Consider the following 17,436-nt stretch of genomic DNA (forward strand, 5'->3'; position numbering starts at 1 on the left):
CAGAGTCTGTTAAGGAGTTCTTACGTTAACAACAAAAACAAAACGACTACTCCCGCTGCACAACCTTTCCTGGGCCACCTCGTATATATACACACTGCATCTTGACCTCCATGGTAGTGCCGGTGGGAGAGTTCTCTGCGTTGTTCAAACAATAAAAATTCGCAGCGTGCACATGAACTAAAAGCAGTTTGCAGATTTCTGTCTAATCAGAGCCTGTTGCCTTTCATTGCTCATTAGCACCAATTGGCATGTTCCAGTGTGGAAAACACCAGTCCATCACTGCGTGCTTTGCGCATCCCTAGGTTTCTCTGATGCGCAATGCCGCAATGAGGGCCAGTGTTGACGCCGCTGCCAGTGTAACCCGTTAGCACCCGCTCCTTTGCATCTACACACAATTCTATTCATCGGGAGATGGCGTGGTCTTTTCTTATTTTGCTTCTCCTAAAGGTGTTTTCTAAAACAAACAATACTGAGCTTCATAATTGACTGAAGAACTACCCTTTGGGCAAATAGGCTCTTTTAAAAGCTTCTCTACTAACACATGCACTTGCCTTGAACTAACTTTGACAGGAATTCATATAAATAGATAAGGCAAAGATGGTGCCTCTCTTCGAAAAAAAAAAGAAAATGTTCTGGAAAAGAGAGATAACTGTAGGCTAGAATGATTGCATGGCAAGCATGTAAGAACGACTGTTTTCTCAAGAACTGATGAAAGTTTTGAGTAAGCACCATAGAATTAGCATCGCATGCAGTTGTTTTAAAAGAACCGAACAACGCTCAGTTTTCAGGGTGTGTCCAGACTTTACTTTCAGAGCACCACCAAGGCTATGACACCCATGTGCGACACTGAGTGAATTTGTGACGGGCACGGACAGACCACCAGCATTGATCGAAAAAAAAAAAAAAAAAGCAAGGTCCGCTCCGCGTTTTAAACAAACATAGCTTCTGCACCGGCTTTTCTCGAAGACGCTGCTGGTTCTGGCCCTGGGGATGACAAGTGGGTAAACCCCCGCAGCACCTCCACAAACCGGAATCGATGCCAGACGAACAACACGAGAACAGTCCAAGGCTGCTTCACCTCTTCATTGCAGTCAGTGGCTGTGCTAGCTGCTTCCCGTTTGAGACGAGCATGGTGGAACAGACTAGCCTGGTGGTGCAGCTTGGGAGGAACAGCCTACCAAGTTGGGGGATTCATTACCACGCCCACGCATTTTCCATTGGTTTCACTCGGTTGGGGGAGGACCTATGCATGTCGTTCAGGGCACGCGCACACACACGCATGGTAGTCGCCGCACAGAGCGTCCGCTTTTTATTCTTTGTTCAGGCTATGTACAGGGCCGATGACGGTCCAGGGAAGTTCACAGTATGGAGCAGCTGGCGCTACAGCAGCCGCTGCTTCGTTCTTTGCTCTTCTGGCGTTGGTCTGCGTGGACGAGCGAGGATTAGGCCAGGACAAGCGTGGCGTCAATGACACAGCTCACCTTGAGAGTTGGGCTCGGGCAGGTTCTCCCGGGGCACGAGGTGCATCACAGTGGTCTTTCCAAGCGGAAGCTGCAGCGCTGTTCAAACAAGTAGGCTTCTCAGGATTTAACTCTCATATTAATAGGGTGTTTTAAGCAGTGACAGTAATACCATATGGTAAATAAAGTACCACACAGTCATTATTAGCAAGTAGCTTTTTAAATATACAAGACCTCTATAGCCCCTTTGATCATCTCGTCATGCTACCGTACACGATCGGGTACCTGCACAGCCAAAAATAGCTTTCAAGAACTATACATGCTGTCCACGATAATACGATATTCCCCTACTTATCCTGCGGTATTGCCATCACTGTTAAACACCCTAATGTTTCTCAGAGGAAGGGCTAGAGTCATGAGTAACTTGCCATAGTCACGCAACGGAGAACAAGGCCAATGCAACAATATGTTTACAACTTCTTTGTTCTAATTATTTACTTGAGAATAATCAAGAACAACAAAAAATTATGAAAATGTTTGGGTAAACATTTACTGAAGTGAACAAATATACGCACTCGGCTACGAAAATACCTGAAATCTAAATAAAGGTAGAAAAAAAAAAGCCAATATACAGGTCATACTTGAAGAATTTGGATGCACTGTACAGTTATCAATTCAGACAATAACAGTAAAGTGCCAATGTGCCACCAAGTTTTGATTGTGCACAGGAAGATATAAGGATCGTCATGGAGGTAGCTTTGAATGCAAGAGAACAGTAAACATGTAGGACAAAAATTAGCTAGTGCTAATGGTTGTCAAGATACTGTATAGTAAGGCATGGGTGACAAGAAAATAATTCATAATATCCCTACAATGCCCCTGTTAGCAATTATGTACAAAGTTAGGCTGCCCGTACCACGTTGTAAGTGAATTTTATTTTATCCTTATGTGTAAAAGACGCATAGCTTTGCTTTCAATGCTTTGCAAGAATGTTAACTCTTTCCTTACCACGCCACTAGGCATCGTTCACCGGTGACCGATGATTTCCCACCACTATTTTTGAACAAGGAGGAATAAACTTTATTATTCAGAAAGGGAAGAGGACTACCATGCTTTGGGACCCCTAGCGCCATCTAGGCGGTTGTACACACATTAGAATTGCTTTTTTTTTGCAATGTTGGCTTTTTTTTTTTTTACCCGAGGACGGCGATTTTTAAAGAGCGCGCGAGTTCATAGATTGAAGCGCACGTGAGCCACGCGATGGCATCGACGTCCGGAACAATGCACGCTCGTAAAACAGAGATTTAGCTCAATGCAGACGCTTCGACTAGCAATCTCAAGCAGTAAAGACAGACAATGATGTGGTGACGTCGAAGTTCAGCTCTGATGAAGAAATTTCACCAGATCAGCCGGGAACGTCGGCTGTTAGTCGCGAGTAAGTTTCCTTCTCTTTCCGCTTTGTTTATTGTGTTCTAGAGGCGGCTGACTTGCTCAATATGTGTCCCACATAATATTATTTGTTTCAGCGTGTCTGCTTCATTTGGGAACAACGTACTGCCTCCAGCACAAAGAAGCTAGGACTTTCGACCCCAGAGGGATCTGAGCATCGATCTTGGCATGACGTTTCGGAATAGCTCGCAGAGGCTGACTAGAGCACTTGATTTTTTCCGCCTCTTCATGGCGGTGGTTATCCGTGCAATCTGCCTCAACACTAACAAGTATGCGTGAGCTCACAAAGCCGACCTACAGTGAGAAAGATGAATCGTGGAAAGAGGTGACGCCGGAGGAGATGATGAAGTTTATCGGACTGCTGATGTACATGGGGATATTGGAACTTTCATGGGCAAATTTGTATTTGTACTGGAGTACGACTGAATTGCTTTCTGGAATTCTTCCGCTAAAAGTCATGCCAAGGCGGCCTTTCACCGCACTCCTGGCCATGCTGCATGTTTCTGATCTCGAGATGAACAACGGCACTACCACGCAAAAACTCGACAAGGTGTCTTAACTTCTCCAGCACATCAATGACTCCTCTGCGACATTTTCCCAGCGACATTGCGAAATTTAAGTTGATGAAAGAATAATTAAACCTAAAGCGCGATCTGGCATTAGGCAATACATTAGAGATAAAGTTGTGAAATGGGGTTATAAATTGTGGGTTCTTGCAAATTCAAAGACCGCCTACACCATTCAATTTTTAGTGTACATGGGGAAGCGTGAAAAACCCAGCGCAAATGGGCTGGCCTTCGATGTGGTGGCAAAGCTTTGCAACAAGTACCTTGACCGAGGTTATATTAATTACATGAACAATTTCTATACTTCCACATCTCGTCTTGTGCACCTATTGGAACGCAAGACACTCGCTTGTGGCACCACTCGAAAAGATCGCCGCGGGTTCCCAACCGCTTTGAAAAGTCTCACTTGGGAGAAAAAAGCCAAGAGAGGGGACGTTCGTTGGCTACGTGATAAGGGAGTGCTGTACCTTCAGTGGAAGGACCGGCGAGTTGTGCATATGGTCAGCACAGCTCACATCGCTAACGCTCATGTGCCCCCGCTAAAAGAAGAGAAAAGAGAAACGCGAAGTGTGAACAAAAAACAATCAGGAAGCCTAAACTCATCGACAAATACAACGCCAGCATGTTAGGGGTTGACAAGTCTGACCAGCTGATTGCTTCTTACAATGTCTAGAGGAAATGCATTCGCTGGTGGAAGACGCGGTTTTTCCACTGCATTGATATCGCAGCTGTAAACAGCTACATCAATTTCCAGGAAAATCGCAGACAGAATCCACAGACACCCGAACTTTCTAGTCTTTCTCGATTTGATCAGCTCGCTTTCAGAACGGGACTCGTTGCACAGCTTCTTGAGCTAGATTACACCCCACCAGCTCCTATCCCTCCCACCCCAGTTCGGCCCCCTAAAGGTGTACAGCACAAGCCTGAGAAATTGGACATACGGCGCAAATGTAAAAAGTGCTACCAAGAAAACAAAATTGAACACAAGACAAACGTTTTCTGTTGCCCATGCAACGTTCATCTGTGCTTCACAGCGAGAAATTGTTTTGGTGCCTGGTACGCTGATCTGCCTGAATGAACAGTTTGTACCTCAAGAAGTTCTTCAGCTAAAGCTTTTGTTTGTTTTTTGTTCACTCCTATTCCACTCCACTGTTTTAAATATTTTGCACCCCTAATAATTTTTGTATAATTGTTTACTCAGAAGATATGTCTATCGTTATGACCATTGTTGTGAACATAGCTAATTATTTGTTTTGTCCATTCTTGTTACATATTTAGAGCTGCCAATTCTTTTGTCAAATGTACCTTTCAAACTGTGAATTTAATGCTTGCATTTTAGTGTCCAGTATTTTTTTGTACATTTTTTTCTTGAACAAAAAAAATCTTGGGTCGGACCAACCCAGAACTTCACTATTTCGCCATGCATGATGCAATTTTTTTTGTAACTCAAAGACAACCTTTATAGAATTTCATGATTCCTCTAAATAATGTTGCCCAGTGACTATTGAACATTTTGTATATTTCGGAATTTTCCCAAAAACTTTTGTAGGAGATATCGCTTTGTTTTCAAGAAAATTTTTGTAAAATTTAGATTTTTATGAAAATTTTCTTGGGGCAAATAAGTTTTTTTTATCGTTAAGAAATAAGCAGTATTGAAAAGTACATTCATTCACCTTTATTTCTATGTATTGCATAACATCATAAGCCTAGCAGAAACGGCACAGAAAAATCCTAGCTGAAACATACAAAAATCGGCCATTTTTCTCCTTGGTAAGGAAAGAGTTAATATAAACTTGCAACACACAACAGTACATGCATTGTGTTATTGCCATATTTATTGACACACATTATAATACTGCATACAGTGCTCATCTTTTGAAATGTGACAATTAGAGAACAATGAAAAGCTTTGAGAACAAGGCTTGTTGCACCGATGAGGAGCATTCGCGGAAGTGAGCGGACGAATCGTGGTATACAGTGAGGGCGGAATTGCTTGTGTCGCACGGTGACGGTATCTGGTAAAGTCGTTCAGTCAGAACCAAATTTTAACCATGATTTCACTTAAGACTTTTACACTGAAATTGAGAACTGAAGCTTCAGAAAAGGCATGATGAAGCTCTGACGTTCATTACATCTTTGTAAGGTGTAGCAGTGCTAATACTTGGGCTGGTAGGTTGAAACGTACATCAGTAATTCAATGCGAACCATGCGAGCGATTTGCATTGACACTCAAATATGAGCTTTGTGAAGCTCTCGTCTCAATGAGCATGCACACTTTTAGGCAGCGAGGTGTCCTATTTCATCTCCATGCCCAATGATCAGGCTGCCGATTTGAAGTTACGAAACTAATGATGCAGTGCAGAGCACACGACTGCTTTTAAAGTGGTTACATTAAAATAATATTACAAGTTTGAACAGCACTGTTTACCTATTAGGATAAAATCAAGCAGCGCATGGTTCAAGCAACACCAGCTTACCGCCCAAGGTCACATTGCCGTGTAGAAAGCGCCCCTGATAGATTAGGCGCAGGATCTCTGCCTTGGACACGGCCTCGTCAGACCACTCTGCACAGCACCATAAGGCATTCATATAGACATGCACTTACCTACTGCCGTGAGTGTGGTATTTGCCAAATATTAGAGAATTTAACCGAATTAAATGAATCTTCCTTCTACATCCTTCATTAGTAAAGATACAAAAACGCACAATGATCCTACGATGAACAAGAAGTGAATTACAGTCCAACAAATGAAACACCAAATCCAAGGGTCACGTCTCAGACCATAGTATTCTCCAAGCATAACTATAAACCCAACTGATTAAACTTAAACATGAAGTAAATACTTCAGTGAATCTGCACAGTAATAGACCTTAATACTAAATATGAATGAGCATGTCTGAAATGATTAGATAAAAACTAGCTTGAACTTGCAAACAACTGCACCACATCACTGGGCCATAGGACGAGTATTATTTATTTTCATCATGCAGTAATGCTATGAAAATAATTGCTACAAACCTTTTTATCAACATACCACTCAAAGCACACTTTTTCATGGTCACATTTACTGTGGCAACAACTACAACAATATTTTTACATGTGGGATTCACATTTGGTAGATAAGAAAAGCTAAAAAAAAATAGAAAAAGTGTGCTGCCTTCATTACTTGGGATTTGCTTGCCACTCTAAATGAAAACAAGATGGCTAACAGTGTGCAGTCGCCAAACCAATCAGCTTTTTTTTTCTCTTTCTCATTTACGTTCATTACATGCATTATTTGCATTCCTCCATGCCTGCCAATGAGATGAAAGAAAAAATTGGGACGGGAGGGATGTGGAGAAGCTGGGGAAGCCTTAGCCTATGACCTTCAGTCCTTGCAGTGCAGCCACTGCGGTGGATGAACAGGTTTGTTCCTGACAGCAACTCATCTATCCACGGCAACCTTTAAAAATTATTACTCAGTGAAGACCTGCACGCACATTATTACAGTCATAGTTAAAGGGGCCCTGCAAAGCTTTTTGAGCATGGTCAAGAATGCTGCCGATAGGTAGTCGAGGCTCCCGAGAACATGCGAGCCTAATGCGCAGTACGCGGCCTGGAATTCACAATTCTGAAAGTCAGTTGAAGATTGCTTTCTCTTCTCTCGACAAATGACGCTACAAGCTTAAAAATCACGGTCACAGCCAATGGCTGATCTGAGCATGGCGCACTCTGTCGTTACTAGGGCCGCCGCGAGAGGCCATGACTTGTTCATGCGTGTGCAAGCGTTCACACTGAAAGTTGTGTAGTCGAAGAAAAAAATTAAGAAAGAGAGAAAAAGAAGAAGTGCTCATGGTCATGAGGCGCGCGTGACGCATTTCATTTTCCCGCGCCACCCCTTTCTGTTTAGGTTCCAGCGCTTTAAGTCAGGATGAGGGAAGAGAGAATACAATGACAGCATGCAGCAAATCTTTGTAACGCCACTCATGCTGGACAGATTCTAAAAATTTTTGCAGTGGCGAATTCATGAGGCAATAAGCTCCTTTATGGTATCTACTCCATGGCTACTTGAAAGAGTGTTACAGGGCCCCTTTAAGTTCTATGACGCTGCATTCTTGCTGGGTCGCTGCTTAGAAGCTTATTTTGTGTATTGGCCAGAACTAGTGTTAGGCTGAAATCAGCAGCTGTAAGCACCTCTTAATTTTTGAATAATTAGTGAACTAATTACCTGCAAAAAAGAAAGCACATTCAATCATTTAAGTTATCAATTGAAAAAAAAAAAAAAAGCCTGGTCCCTATGATTATACAAGCCTAAACATGTCTACCTTGTATTCTGTGAGTGCTGATCAAGCAGCGCACGGTTCAAGCAACACTAGCTTAAAAAGGTCACATTTATGCAAGCCAAATAACATACATCAATTTGCCAACAGCATGCATTTGTGAGTGCCGATTTATGCAAGCCAAATAACATACATCAATTTGCCAACTGCATGCAGCCTCTCAACTTTCACCATAAATTATGCTTCTGTAGTTATGTTCCTGGATATGTTCACACAACACAAAATGTGCAAAAGATTGCAAGTCAGAAATATGTTTTATTCTCTGGGGACTTCGCAAGGCCACTTCAGTATCTTTAATGAACAAGTACTATGCAGAAATTACATTATCACTACCCATGTGACACATCACATCATTCACCTTGAGGCCAGTTGTCAAACACGTGCTGGGCAATCTCTGCGGCCGAGTCACTTGGGCTGAAGGCGAACTCCTTGGTCTTGCCGCTGACCAAGATCAGCCGCAGGTTCACCTGCGAGGGGGCGCCACGTGTTCAAGTCGCACTGCTACAACACTTTGCCCCCCCCCCCCACCCCCTTGTGAATGCATATACTGACACAGTCACTGGTGCCTTCTCCTGATGAGGAGAAACCCATCATGTTGTCCACCTGACGAAACCAATGGTCAGATCACATCTAGCACTGACATGCACTAAACTACATCATGGCATAAAGATTGCGATGAAATATAATTACTGCCCTATGTCCCCGTAGACAGAAAACATTTTTTTTATAGCGAAGTCTCAGAGTGACAAAAACAAAAAAAATCATAGAAGCAAGCTCAGGTAGTGTTCATGAATTCCTGAAAATCAGTGTGAACTTGGAACACACTTGTCACCTGCTTTTCCAAATACCTCCTTCCGGTAACAGTTCCAAGTGTTCTATTACATAACTAAGCAATGCTTTCTTTGTTTAAATACATATACTTATGCACCACTTTAACATGGAGACTGCACTGTGTGTAATCTTTCACTTCTGAGCTATTTGATGCGCTTGAGCTTCTTAACCCTATCATACTCTCTACCCAGCTGAAGAACATTTTATTTTATTTATTAGTATATATATATATATATATATTATGAAACAAGTTCAGAGGAGCAATTTGTCTAGCCTTTACAGATCCAATTTACATTGCTCATAATTAGTCTGCATCTTCATCAGCCAACTATTATGCAGGGCTGTGAAAAAGTAATATAATGTGCAAAAGTGTCTGCAGTAATGTAAATTAGTATCAGGTGGTCACACAGTAGGGTGATAGTTGATACACACTTATAAATTAAGATTGTATAGAACAGAGTATGTGGAGCTTCATTTTCTACGTGAGTATGACTTATGAGGTACCTGCCCATGGTGCACAGATAAGGCACAGCTCCTGTGTGTTGGGAGATTTGAATCTTTGAATGCTAATCCCAGCTGCAGCGGCTGCATTTTCGATGGGGGCAGAAATGCTGTAGGCCTGTGTGCTTAGATTTGGTGGACGTTAAAGAACCCTAGGTGGTCGAAATTTCCAGAGCCCTTCACTATCGCATCTCTCATAATCATATGGTGATTTTGGGACGTTATACTCAACATATCAATTAAATCATAAATCAATGAATCTTTGAATACTGAGACCGCAGGGTCTCTCATCGGGGAAATGGCAGAGTCCAAAAACATTTCCCAGAGACCTTGGCCACCAGCACTGCCATTTGTCCCACATTATGGCACAAAATAAAGTGTGAGATACAGTGGCACTGGTACTATGGAGCAAATGAAGAGCATGATTTGTACGTGGTCGGTATGGCACAGAGCTCTCCTGGTTCAACCATACAAACATTCCTTAACTCAAAAATAAAAAATAAATAAAAAAAGCAAGATCTAGAGGGCTGATTACAGGAGGCCCTCAAGTTGCTGGTTTTCTTTCAGGGTTCACAATCAGTTTTCAAAGCGAAGTGCCTGGCATGGCTTATGTCCCACAAAAAAAGCAAGCAGCTTCAACTTATTAAAGACCTCCATATTCCAATACAGCTCATACAACTATATTTGTTAGCAAGAATTAGTGCAAGGGTAACTGCTGTCGGTGGACTCAATGCTTTTGGGGCACATTTGTAAGCAGCAGGCATGCTGTAATGGAAACTCAAGGGCAGGTCACACAGCTGCACTGTATGTAGCAGAATAAATGCCAACAAGGACTGCATAGAAGTAGTGGAACTTTTTTTTTCTTACAGTGTGCTAATGTGATGAAAACAAAAAATAAGCAACTGCGGCAACATAACTCGCCACAAAGCACATTCAAAATTACTAAAATGTGTATTTTCTGCAATTTAACTGAACAAGACTGGCCACACAGCTGTTCATAAGCTGAGCTGTTTCTGACCATGACAATGTGCAACTACTTTATGCATACAACTCCTTCATACCTCGTACTAATAAAAAAAAGAAAAGCTTTTTCTAACTTCCTTGTATTTTTGGATATCTGGGCTAGCTTGCTGTCAGGGTATCCACACTTGACAGTGAAGGCTACCTTTGAAATGATCCCTTTGAAAATAATTTCAGTGTCTGAATTAAGATCTCAGTGTTGAAGTATAGCACATAAAAATAGCATAAGTTGACACTAACCAAAAGGCATGGTAACAGAAAATGAGGTCATTTGTGCATGAGGATGGTTTGATGGAATTGTTGGCATTGATGTAACTGGTAATCATAGATTCGTGTTGTCACCCGAGTCTGCACACACACACACACAATGCTACTTAGCAAAAAAAAAAAAGCGGAAGCTTGTCTTTTACAACTATGTTTGAATGTAGATAACGTCATGGGACTCGTTTATCAGTAAGCTCAAAACATCTGAGCAAAGGTAAATGACCTCGGAAAAATCTGAAAACACGTACAGCGTTCTCACAGCTAGTCTATCCAACCAGGCAAGAAACAGCGCCGGTTCTAATGGGGACAATATACTGTGGCGGCAGGATGCGCACGGCGTCGTCGTTTCTTTGCCTGTTTTATGGCTTTTTCTGCCAGCATAAAAGCGCCCATACACAACTATATTGCGACGGCCAAGCCAAGGCAGCTTTCGATTTGAAACATATTGCCAGCAAATATCACGAATGTCAACATTGTGCAGAGATTCATCAAGGTCATTGGCTGTGAACCGAAATTCGACTGTGCAAGCGGCGATCTTAAACCAAAACCGATAGCCCAAACATGCATACAAACCTAAACGCACACGGCTTACGCGAAGTATCGCTTATAGTTTCACCACTCTGACGTTAATTCCACAAAACAAACTGAGCAAGGCCGCAATTCAGTTTTATGCTTTCCTGCACACGGAATTTTCCAATCGAGCATCCTGTTGTCACGGAGTGTCCTGTTGATGCTGGAAGTACCACAAGTTTGATCGCCCGACAAAACATAAGGAATGAGCGACGCGTTACAACAAACGGCTTCATTAGAGAACCACACCAGGTTTAGGTATCACTATAATCGAAATATCACGATCACGAACAGCTATAGCTGCTACGTGAGTGCTACTTATGAAGAGGTGGAAAGATTGCGTAGAAGTGACAAATAACAGCTCCTTGTCGACTATTTCACAAATTCGCAGTCGCTAGTATTAAACAGTGGACACGATAGGCGAGGTAGTCTAAAGGCAAGACTGGTTTCATGACGTGCGCACAGGCGCGTACCGATTATGATCGACCAGAAATGTCGGAATGCGAGTTTTCGCTCGGAAGGGCACGACCAGTCGCCTCACAAAGTCGATTGTCTGCGCACTGACGCGGGTGGGGCGGGCGGCTCGTTTTGTGACCCCTCTCGGGGGGCTCCAGGACGCACCGCTGCGGCGGCCGCGTTCCCGTACACTAGTGGACTGACCAGCTACTGCGAAAGCCAAGCCCCGTCACGCGCGGATCGATGAGGCTACGCGACAAAGCACCAGCCGAGCCAGCCATGCGTGCGGCGACCTAGCGAGGATCTCGGCTCACCTTGTCAGACGGAATCCGACTGCTCATTGCTGCGAGAGTCGAGCACAAGGCTGGAATCCGCGACGCAGCCGACGAAACGTTTCCGCAGGACGGTGCCTAATGGTGGACGGTGGGCTATGCCTGACGACGACCCACGGCAGAGATCACGTAACGAGCATCACTTGGATGATCGGATTTTCGCGACGCTCGCGCCGCTCGCAAACAAAGGCGAGCATGAGAATTTATGAGGAGCTCCGCGGACACATCACACGGCGACAAAGTTGACGGGCAATCCAGTTCCTATACGCTCCTTGAAAATGGCGTTCCTCTCCCCATGAGCCCCGGTGCTTGCTGGGAAATGTTGACCTCGCGCGCTACTCAGCGGTGAACGATGGCACTCGGCCGGAGGCCGATCGATTGCTGCTTGTTTGGCCTGTATTCGCGCTCTCTTTGTAGGTTGTAGCATAGCCTCCTATGGTTGTAGGTATTCTGTTGTTCAGCTCCGTGCGGGTACTGGCAAGCACAAGCACCGTAGGGCCGTTAGCGACAATGCAGCCATACATATACGTTGGTAGCCGTGCTCGCTCAGCTCACCGCAGACTGCACCGGTGCCCTGACACAAACCCTGAATGTCGAGTTGCGTTAACCCAAGCTCTTTACATTATGTTGAAACTTGTGCGCTCATTGCCCGCATCCCAGGTGTAAAAAAATCTTTTTGATTTCGTGCGTACCGGATTAGCGAGGAGGAAAAGTGCCGCTAGTTTCGTCACATTTGCGCCTTGGTTATCTTTCCGCACTTATGCCACCCGCCGATTGTTGACAGGTGTAAGGACTGGTCAAATACTTAATTGCAAAAGTAACAATGAATATTTGATTTTTGATCTACCTATGTGCAGCGTAGGGAGCTAGATGCTAGTATGATCTAGAAAACTAAGCAATGTAGAACAAAAGCTGACAATATTTTTATCATAAGGGCCACCTAATTCACTGTGATCATGAATGCGGAGTGAGTGAAAACATTTAATAAAAATAGAGAGGAAAGCATGGGCGTGTTGCTGACCTAGAGTCTACGAAGTAGGATTGATTGCAGCAATGCGCTATTAAGATGGAATCATTTACAATGGGAGAAACTCAAGAGATGATGAACCGAAAGAAAGCTCAATTGAATCACAACAAATTGTGTGAGGTCAGAAGGCAATGGGCAAAACAAGTTAAGGACAGTAACATATGAACATTGACAACTGAAGAGGTAATAATCCAGTGTCTGCTCTTCCTGACGTTCTCCTTTCATTAAAAGTCAGACACTCACTATTACATTTGTACTGTTCCGGTTTTTCCCATTGTCATTGGTAAGTGACACACACAATTTAAGCAGCTTGTTGATTGATATGTCATAATAATAATACTGTTCATAACTTCAGAATGACGGAATACAAATTGAAAAAAACCCATAAAGAAGACATAGCGTATGCACCTTAAGCTGGGTGTGTTTTTTGTCATTGCAAAGTCACTCTGAAGTTATGGATAGCCAACTTGCTCAGAATACTGCTCTCATTGAAACAGTTTTTCTGTTTACACCATGAAATGTGTAAAGGAAACATCTCTTCTCTGCTGTGCCATTTCACAGCACTACTTATGATGACATTATTGTCCTTTCTGGATGCCCAGAAAAATAGTCCTGAATGACAATTTTTCAGGCTGGAGGTGTCTGTAAACTAGTCACTGCATAAATGTAGTACCATACAAAAGTTCTCTTCTGAATTCAGCATTTCAAATACCAATGATGTTTCATTTTCTCGCAATTTTTATAATCCCTGTAGCTGGCTCTCATTTCGAAGTTTCTGATGGCGAACTTCTCAAAAAGCAATTTTCACAAGACGTCACCTCGCAGACACTAAAGCATTCAGCTGCAGAACACTTAAAATGGAACTGCAACAATTTCCCGGCCTTTGCCTTTTTCTTAAGTACATGCAAACAGGACACAGGATTACGCAGTAGTTGTTTATTTTAAAACGTGCATTCATAACATAGGGATATCATGTAAAAATAATATAACAAAAAAAGATACAAGGTCAGCACAACTGACTCAAAAACTAATTTCCGGCCCATTTCAGTCCGCAGATGACAAGGGAAGCACACACAGGAAAGGAGACCTTTAAATTTTACTGCTGGTCACATTGCAACTAGAAAGTTGTCAGCTGAAGTCACCCGCTTGCACTGGCACCAGCATTTATTCAGAGCCTCCTATGGCCACCTGTGCCACAGCCGATAGATGAAAAAGTGCATGCTTTTTCATCCAGCGGTTGTGCCAGTGCAAACGGTGCATTAGACCGGACATTAGAACCTCATTTGCTGAGCAAAATTAAAAGTTACTGCCTTTAGAGTTCGAGCTGTCTGACCTGCAGACATGAAAAAAAAACTGCTAATACTAAGCTCTTTTTATTAGCAACATGACCAGAAAGTTTTTTTCTTTCTTTTTTTTTTTGAGGCAGGGAGATCATGTGCTTAACCTAGCAATGGCCATGGTCAATAAAAAATAATGGCTGCTCAAAGCAAAATATGCCTACCTGCCAAAGAGTCATCAATGTAACAAGCAGCATGTTTCACCGGGTATCAGGTTTGCGTGACAATACGTTTTCCCTAAATAATACTATGACTGCACTTACGATGGCCAGAGGCTTTTCTAGGCACTTGCGTGCTGAACAATGCTCACCGTACATGCCCTTGTGGTTGCAGTGATAAAATGGGGATGCGATTCTGTATCACTGGTATCACATCCCCTCACAGAGTGCCAAACGAACAAGGAACATTAAAATTGTGCTAATGAGTGACATTTCTTAATCTATCAGACAGCCATGCAAAATAAATCTGTGAGCCTATGTCTGTCTGACTACTTGTGGCAACACGCTACTCGTTATCACACACAGCAGTCATCAGCTAAAAGAAACACACTTATGTGTGTCTTTCATTTGGCAGGTGCATTTCAAGCAAGTGCCAGCTGAATTTCATCAGCGCACCACATCACTGCGTAGAAGGCTGTGGACATCAACAGCATATTGCTGTGAAGACTGGTAATTATGCACTCATCAGAGAGAAACGTTTTCACACATTCAATGTTCACGTGCCCTCTTTAAGCAGTCTACAGCTTTTTAGATACGTGCATTTTACACAAGTTCAAGCAACTAGCTATTTCCAATTTTTTTTCATTACCATTATCACTGATCAATCTTTGCTTTGACTAATTGCTAATGTTCACCGGATATGATGCAACAGTCTTTTTGTACAGAATCATTGATAACTTTCTTCCTGATCACCTTTGGTGATATTAGGATGCATCTCTCATTTCTTATCATGTTCTAATATGCAATATCCAGAGCAATGAGAAACATGAAAATTCAACATTGCAGATGCCCGCATGAGACAGTGCACCTGCCGTGCATGCAGTAACTACATTTTCCATACACAAATGAACAGCTGACAGTTAGAAAAGTCTGTTAAAAACAAAATCACATAAAGGCCTAAATAGCAGCATACTCTCTTTATCATGTGTGGCTCCGGTGATATGCATTTAGCCAATCTATCTTTTTGTTTTTCAAGGTAACTTTCAAGAAGTATGACTGATCGATGGTTCAATTCTGATTGATTATGACTATTCCAACAAAATCTATTTCAGATGCTGTGATTCCTGTACCTGCGCACAAGGGGGGCTGGCTGCCCCTCAAATCATCTGAAGGGGGCACCGATTGTGCCTCATACCTTTACTCAGTGTAACTTTTTCTGCCAATCTTTATTGCGCGGGGTTATTGCTAGGCATGTTTTCAACAACAATGGTAACTAAGGACCCGTAATGTTGCATTCAAAGATCCGTTTATATCACACTTTCACTCTGGAAAGCTGGGGACCAACGCAGGCCTTTTTGAGAAGCCCTTTGTCTTTTCATTTTTATCGTTGCCCACACTACGGAGCTCGTTTTCTCTCAGACTTCACCAATCGGAGGGAGTGGAGTCATGGTGGTGAAGCTTGCCCCCCATAAAATACAACCCTGTGCACACCTATGCTGTGATTGCAAGAGTTATACACTTTGTGATATCTCGCAGCAACAATGCATGATCGGTGGCAGGCACATAAAACAGTCATTGTGAATAGACGCGCAAGAGAAAGGACACAATAAAAAAAGAAAATACAGAGTGCTTTTTGAAGCGGTAAAGAAAAATTCATGCATTGCGCGAACAGGGCATATTACTTCCACCCTTGGTATAAAAGCTGTAGTGTCCCAGTGAATAGGTAAGACGTGTCACAGCACGTGCTGACAACAGGCCGTCACCTTGACGGTCATACATTGAGCTTGATAAAAGTTGACTACATAGCAGAGTGCTTAATAAGCTCCATAAATTAAAGTATTACACAGTGCATTCAAAATATTCAAATGGAATATAGGCAGAATGAAAATAAAGATAATAAGGAAAGCTCATATTATAAAAACACCTATGCACTACTTCACTTAGACGTACAAAGCGACCGGCCGTCCTAATTCGGCAGCACTCCTTGGCAACATTGGAGTATATTTGATAACTGTGCATACTCCCAGCGTACAATCAAGAAGTGGCGCTCTCATAAACTCCGGAGTCAAAAAAGCGATTACAAAGTCAACCAACATTTAAGGGTATGTGGAAAATTCTAACAAGACACCGGTGTAGATGTTTCCAGTGAGAATGCCTTGGTCCTTGCCAGGACCCAAACTGGACTTGTTTGAAAGCATATGAACAGTGGCAGCACCTGCAGATGCTTGCGGCGTTAAAAAAAAAATAAACCAGTGCATTATTTTGCCCAGTAATAATGTAGAGTATGTGTGTGTGTGATGGGTGCATACATTTAGATGTGTTGCAACTACCTGCATGTGCTTACAGAGCTAATACATCATTTAAAAAAAATTCAGATATTCGAAAGGTGTGCACTTTGAAGCTGCGGCAATATGCCGCAGCTGCAAGAGTGACGGTCTAACACCGGTGTTGCAACAGAAAGCCTGCAATAATGCCAAAATACACGATGAACATGCCTTGCGATATGCACTTGCTTCTGTGAAACTGTCTCAGGACTTCAAACATGACGCATGTACCAAGCCAAGTGTTCCAGTTGTTCTGCCAGTAAGGTTTTCCAGGATATCAGTTAGATGAACATAGGAACTTGTAAGGTATTGTGATCACATTCTTAGCACTAAAGTGGCCTTTACACTTGATCCAGTACAAAAAGGAATACATAGCACACAAAGCATCAAACAAGCACCCACGCACATGCCCTCGCGTGAAGTACGAAATGCCCAAAATATACAAAGGGCCCAACCTTACCACTGTCGGTGAAAGCTTACAGCAATAATGAAAGTGTGAGATTTCTGGATGGTAACTTATCACTCTACTACCTATCAATTTAAAATTCAGTGAAATAACTGCTGAAATATGATACTAAAAAAAATGTTGCAGGCCGCAAGCTTTACTTCCAGATTAACCATGATGTCCTGTGCTTCGTTATTATGTCCCTGAAATACAAAAAAAATTTCAAGTAGCTATATATGCAAAAGTTTGCACTTGCACTTCTAGTTCAATCAATCTTGGTATGATTGGTATGATGAAAGGAGAGTCATTTGACTACAGTTCAACTAAACAAGCATCTACCTTGAATCTCTACTGTTTACTTGCATGTACGTATGTT

General features: G+C 42.6%; 1 protein-coding gene across 1 annotated transcript; it reads right to left on the reverse strand.

Moving 5' to 3' along the window:
• Positions 1 to 781: 781 nt before the first annotated feature.
• UBL3 (ubiquitin like 3) lies at positions 782 to 12,077 on the reverse strand. The gene is made up of 5 exons (XM_037421015.2): positions 11,752 to 12,077; positions 8,154 to 8,262; positions 5,953 to 6,039; positions 1,482 to 1,559; positions 782 to 1,423 (listed from the first exon to the last, which is right to left on the reverse strand). Exons 1-5 carry the CDS (start codon positions 11,776 to 11,778, stop codon positions 1,359 to 1,361), a joined length of 366 nt encoding a protein of 121 aa, XP_037276912.1. The 5' UTR covers positions 11,779 to 12,077; the 3' UTR covers positions 782 to 1,358.
• Between the last annotated feature and the right edge of the window lie 5,359 nt (positions 12,078 to 17,436).

The sequence above is a fragment of the Rhipicephalus microplus genome, chromosome 2 (genome assembly GCF_043290135.1).
Source record: "Rhipicephalus microplus isolate Deutch F79 chromosome 2, USDA_Rmic, whole genome shotgun sequence".
NCBI classification, from domain to species: domain Eukaryota; kingdom Metazoa; phylum Arthropoda; class Arachnida; order Ixodida; family Ixodidae; genus Rhipicephalus; species Rhipicephalus microplus.

Bases quoted from the DNA above. Each gene is read 5' to 3' on its own strand.
- UBL3 (XM_037421015.2), bottom strand. From the start codon at position 11,778: ATGAGCAGTCGGATTCCGTCTGACAAG. The intron at 6,040-8,153 runs GTGAATGATGTG...GGTGCTGTGCAG, and splicing joins GTTTGACAACTGGCCTCAAG to AGTGGTCTGACGAGGCCGTG. The intron at 1,424-1,481 runs GTGAGCTGTGTC...TCGTCCACGCAG, and splicing joins GCCCGAGCCCAACTCTCAAG to ACCAACGCCAGAAGAGCAAA.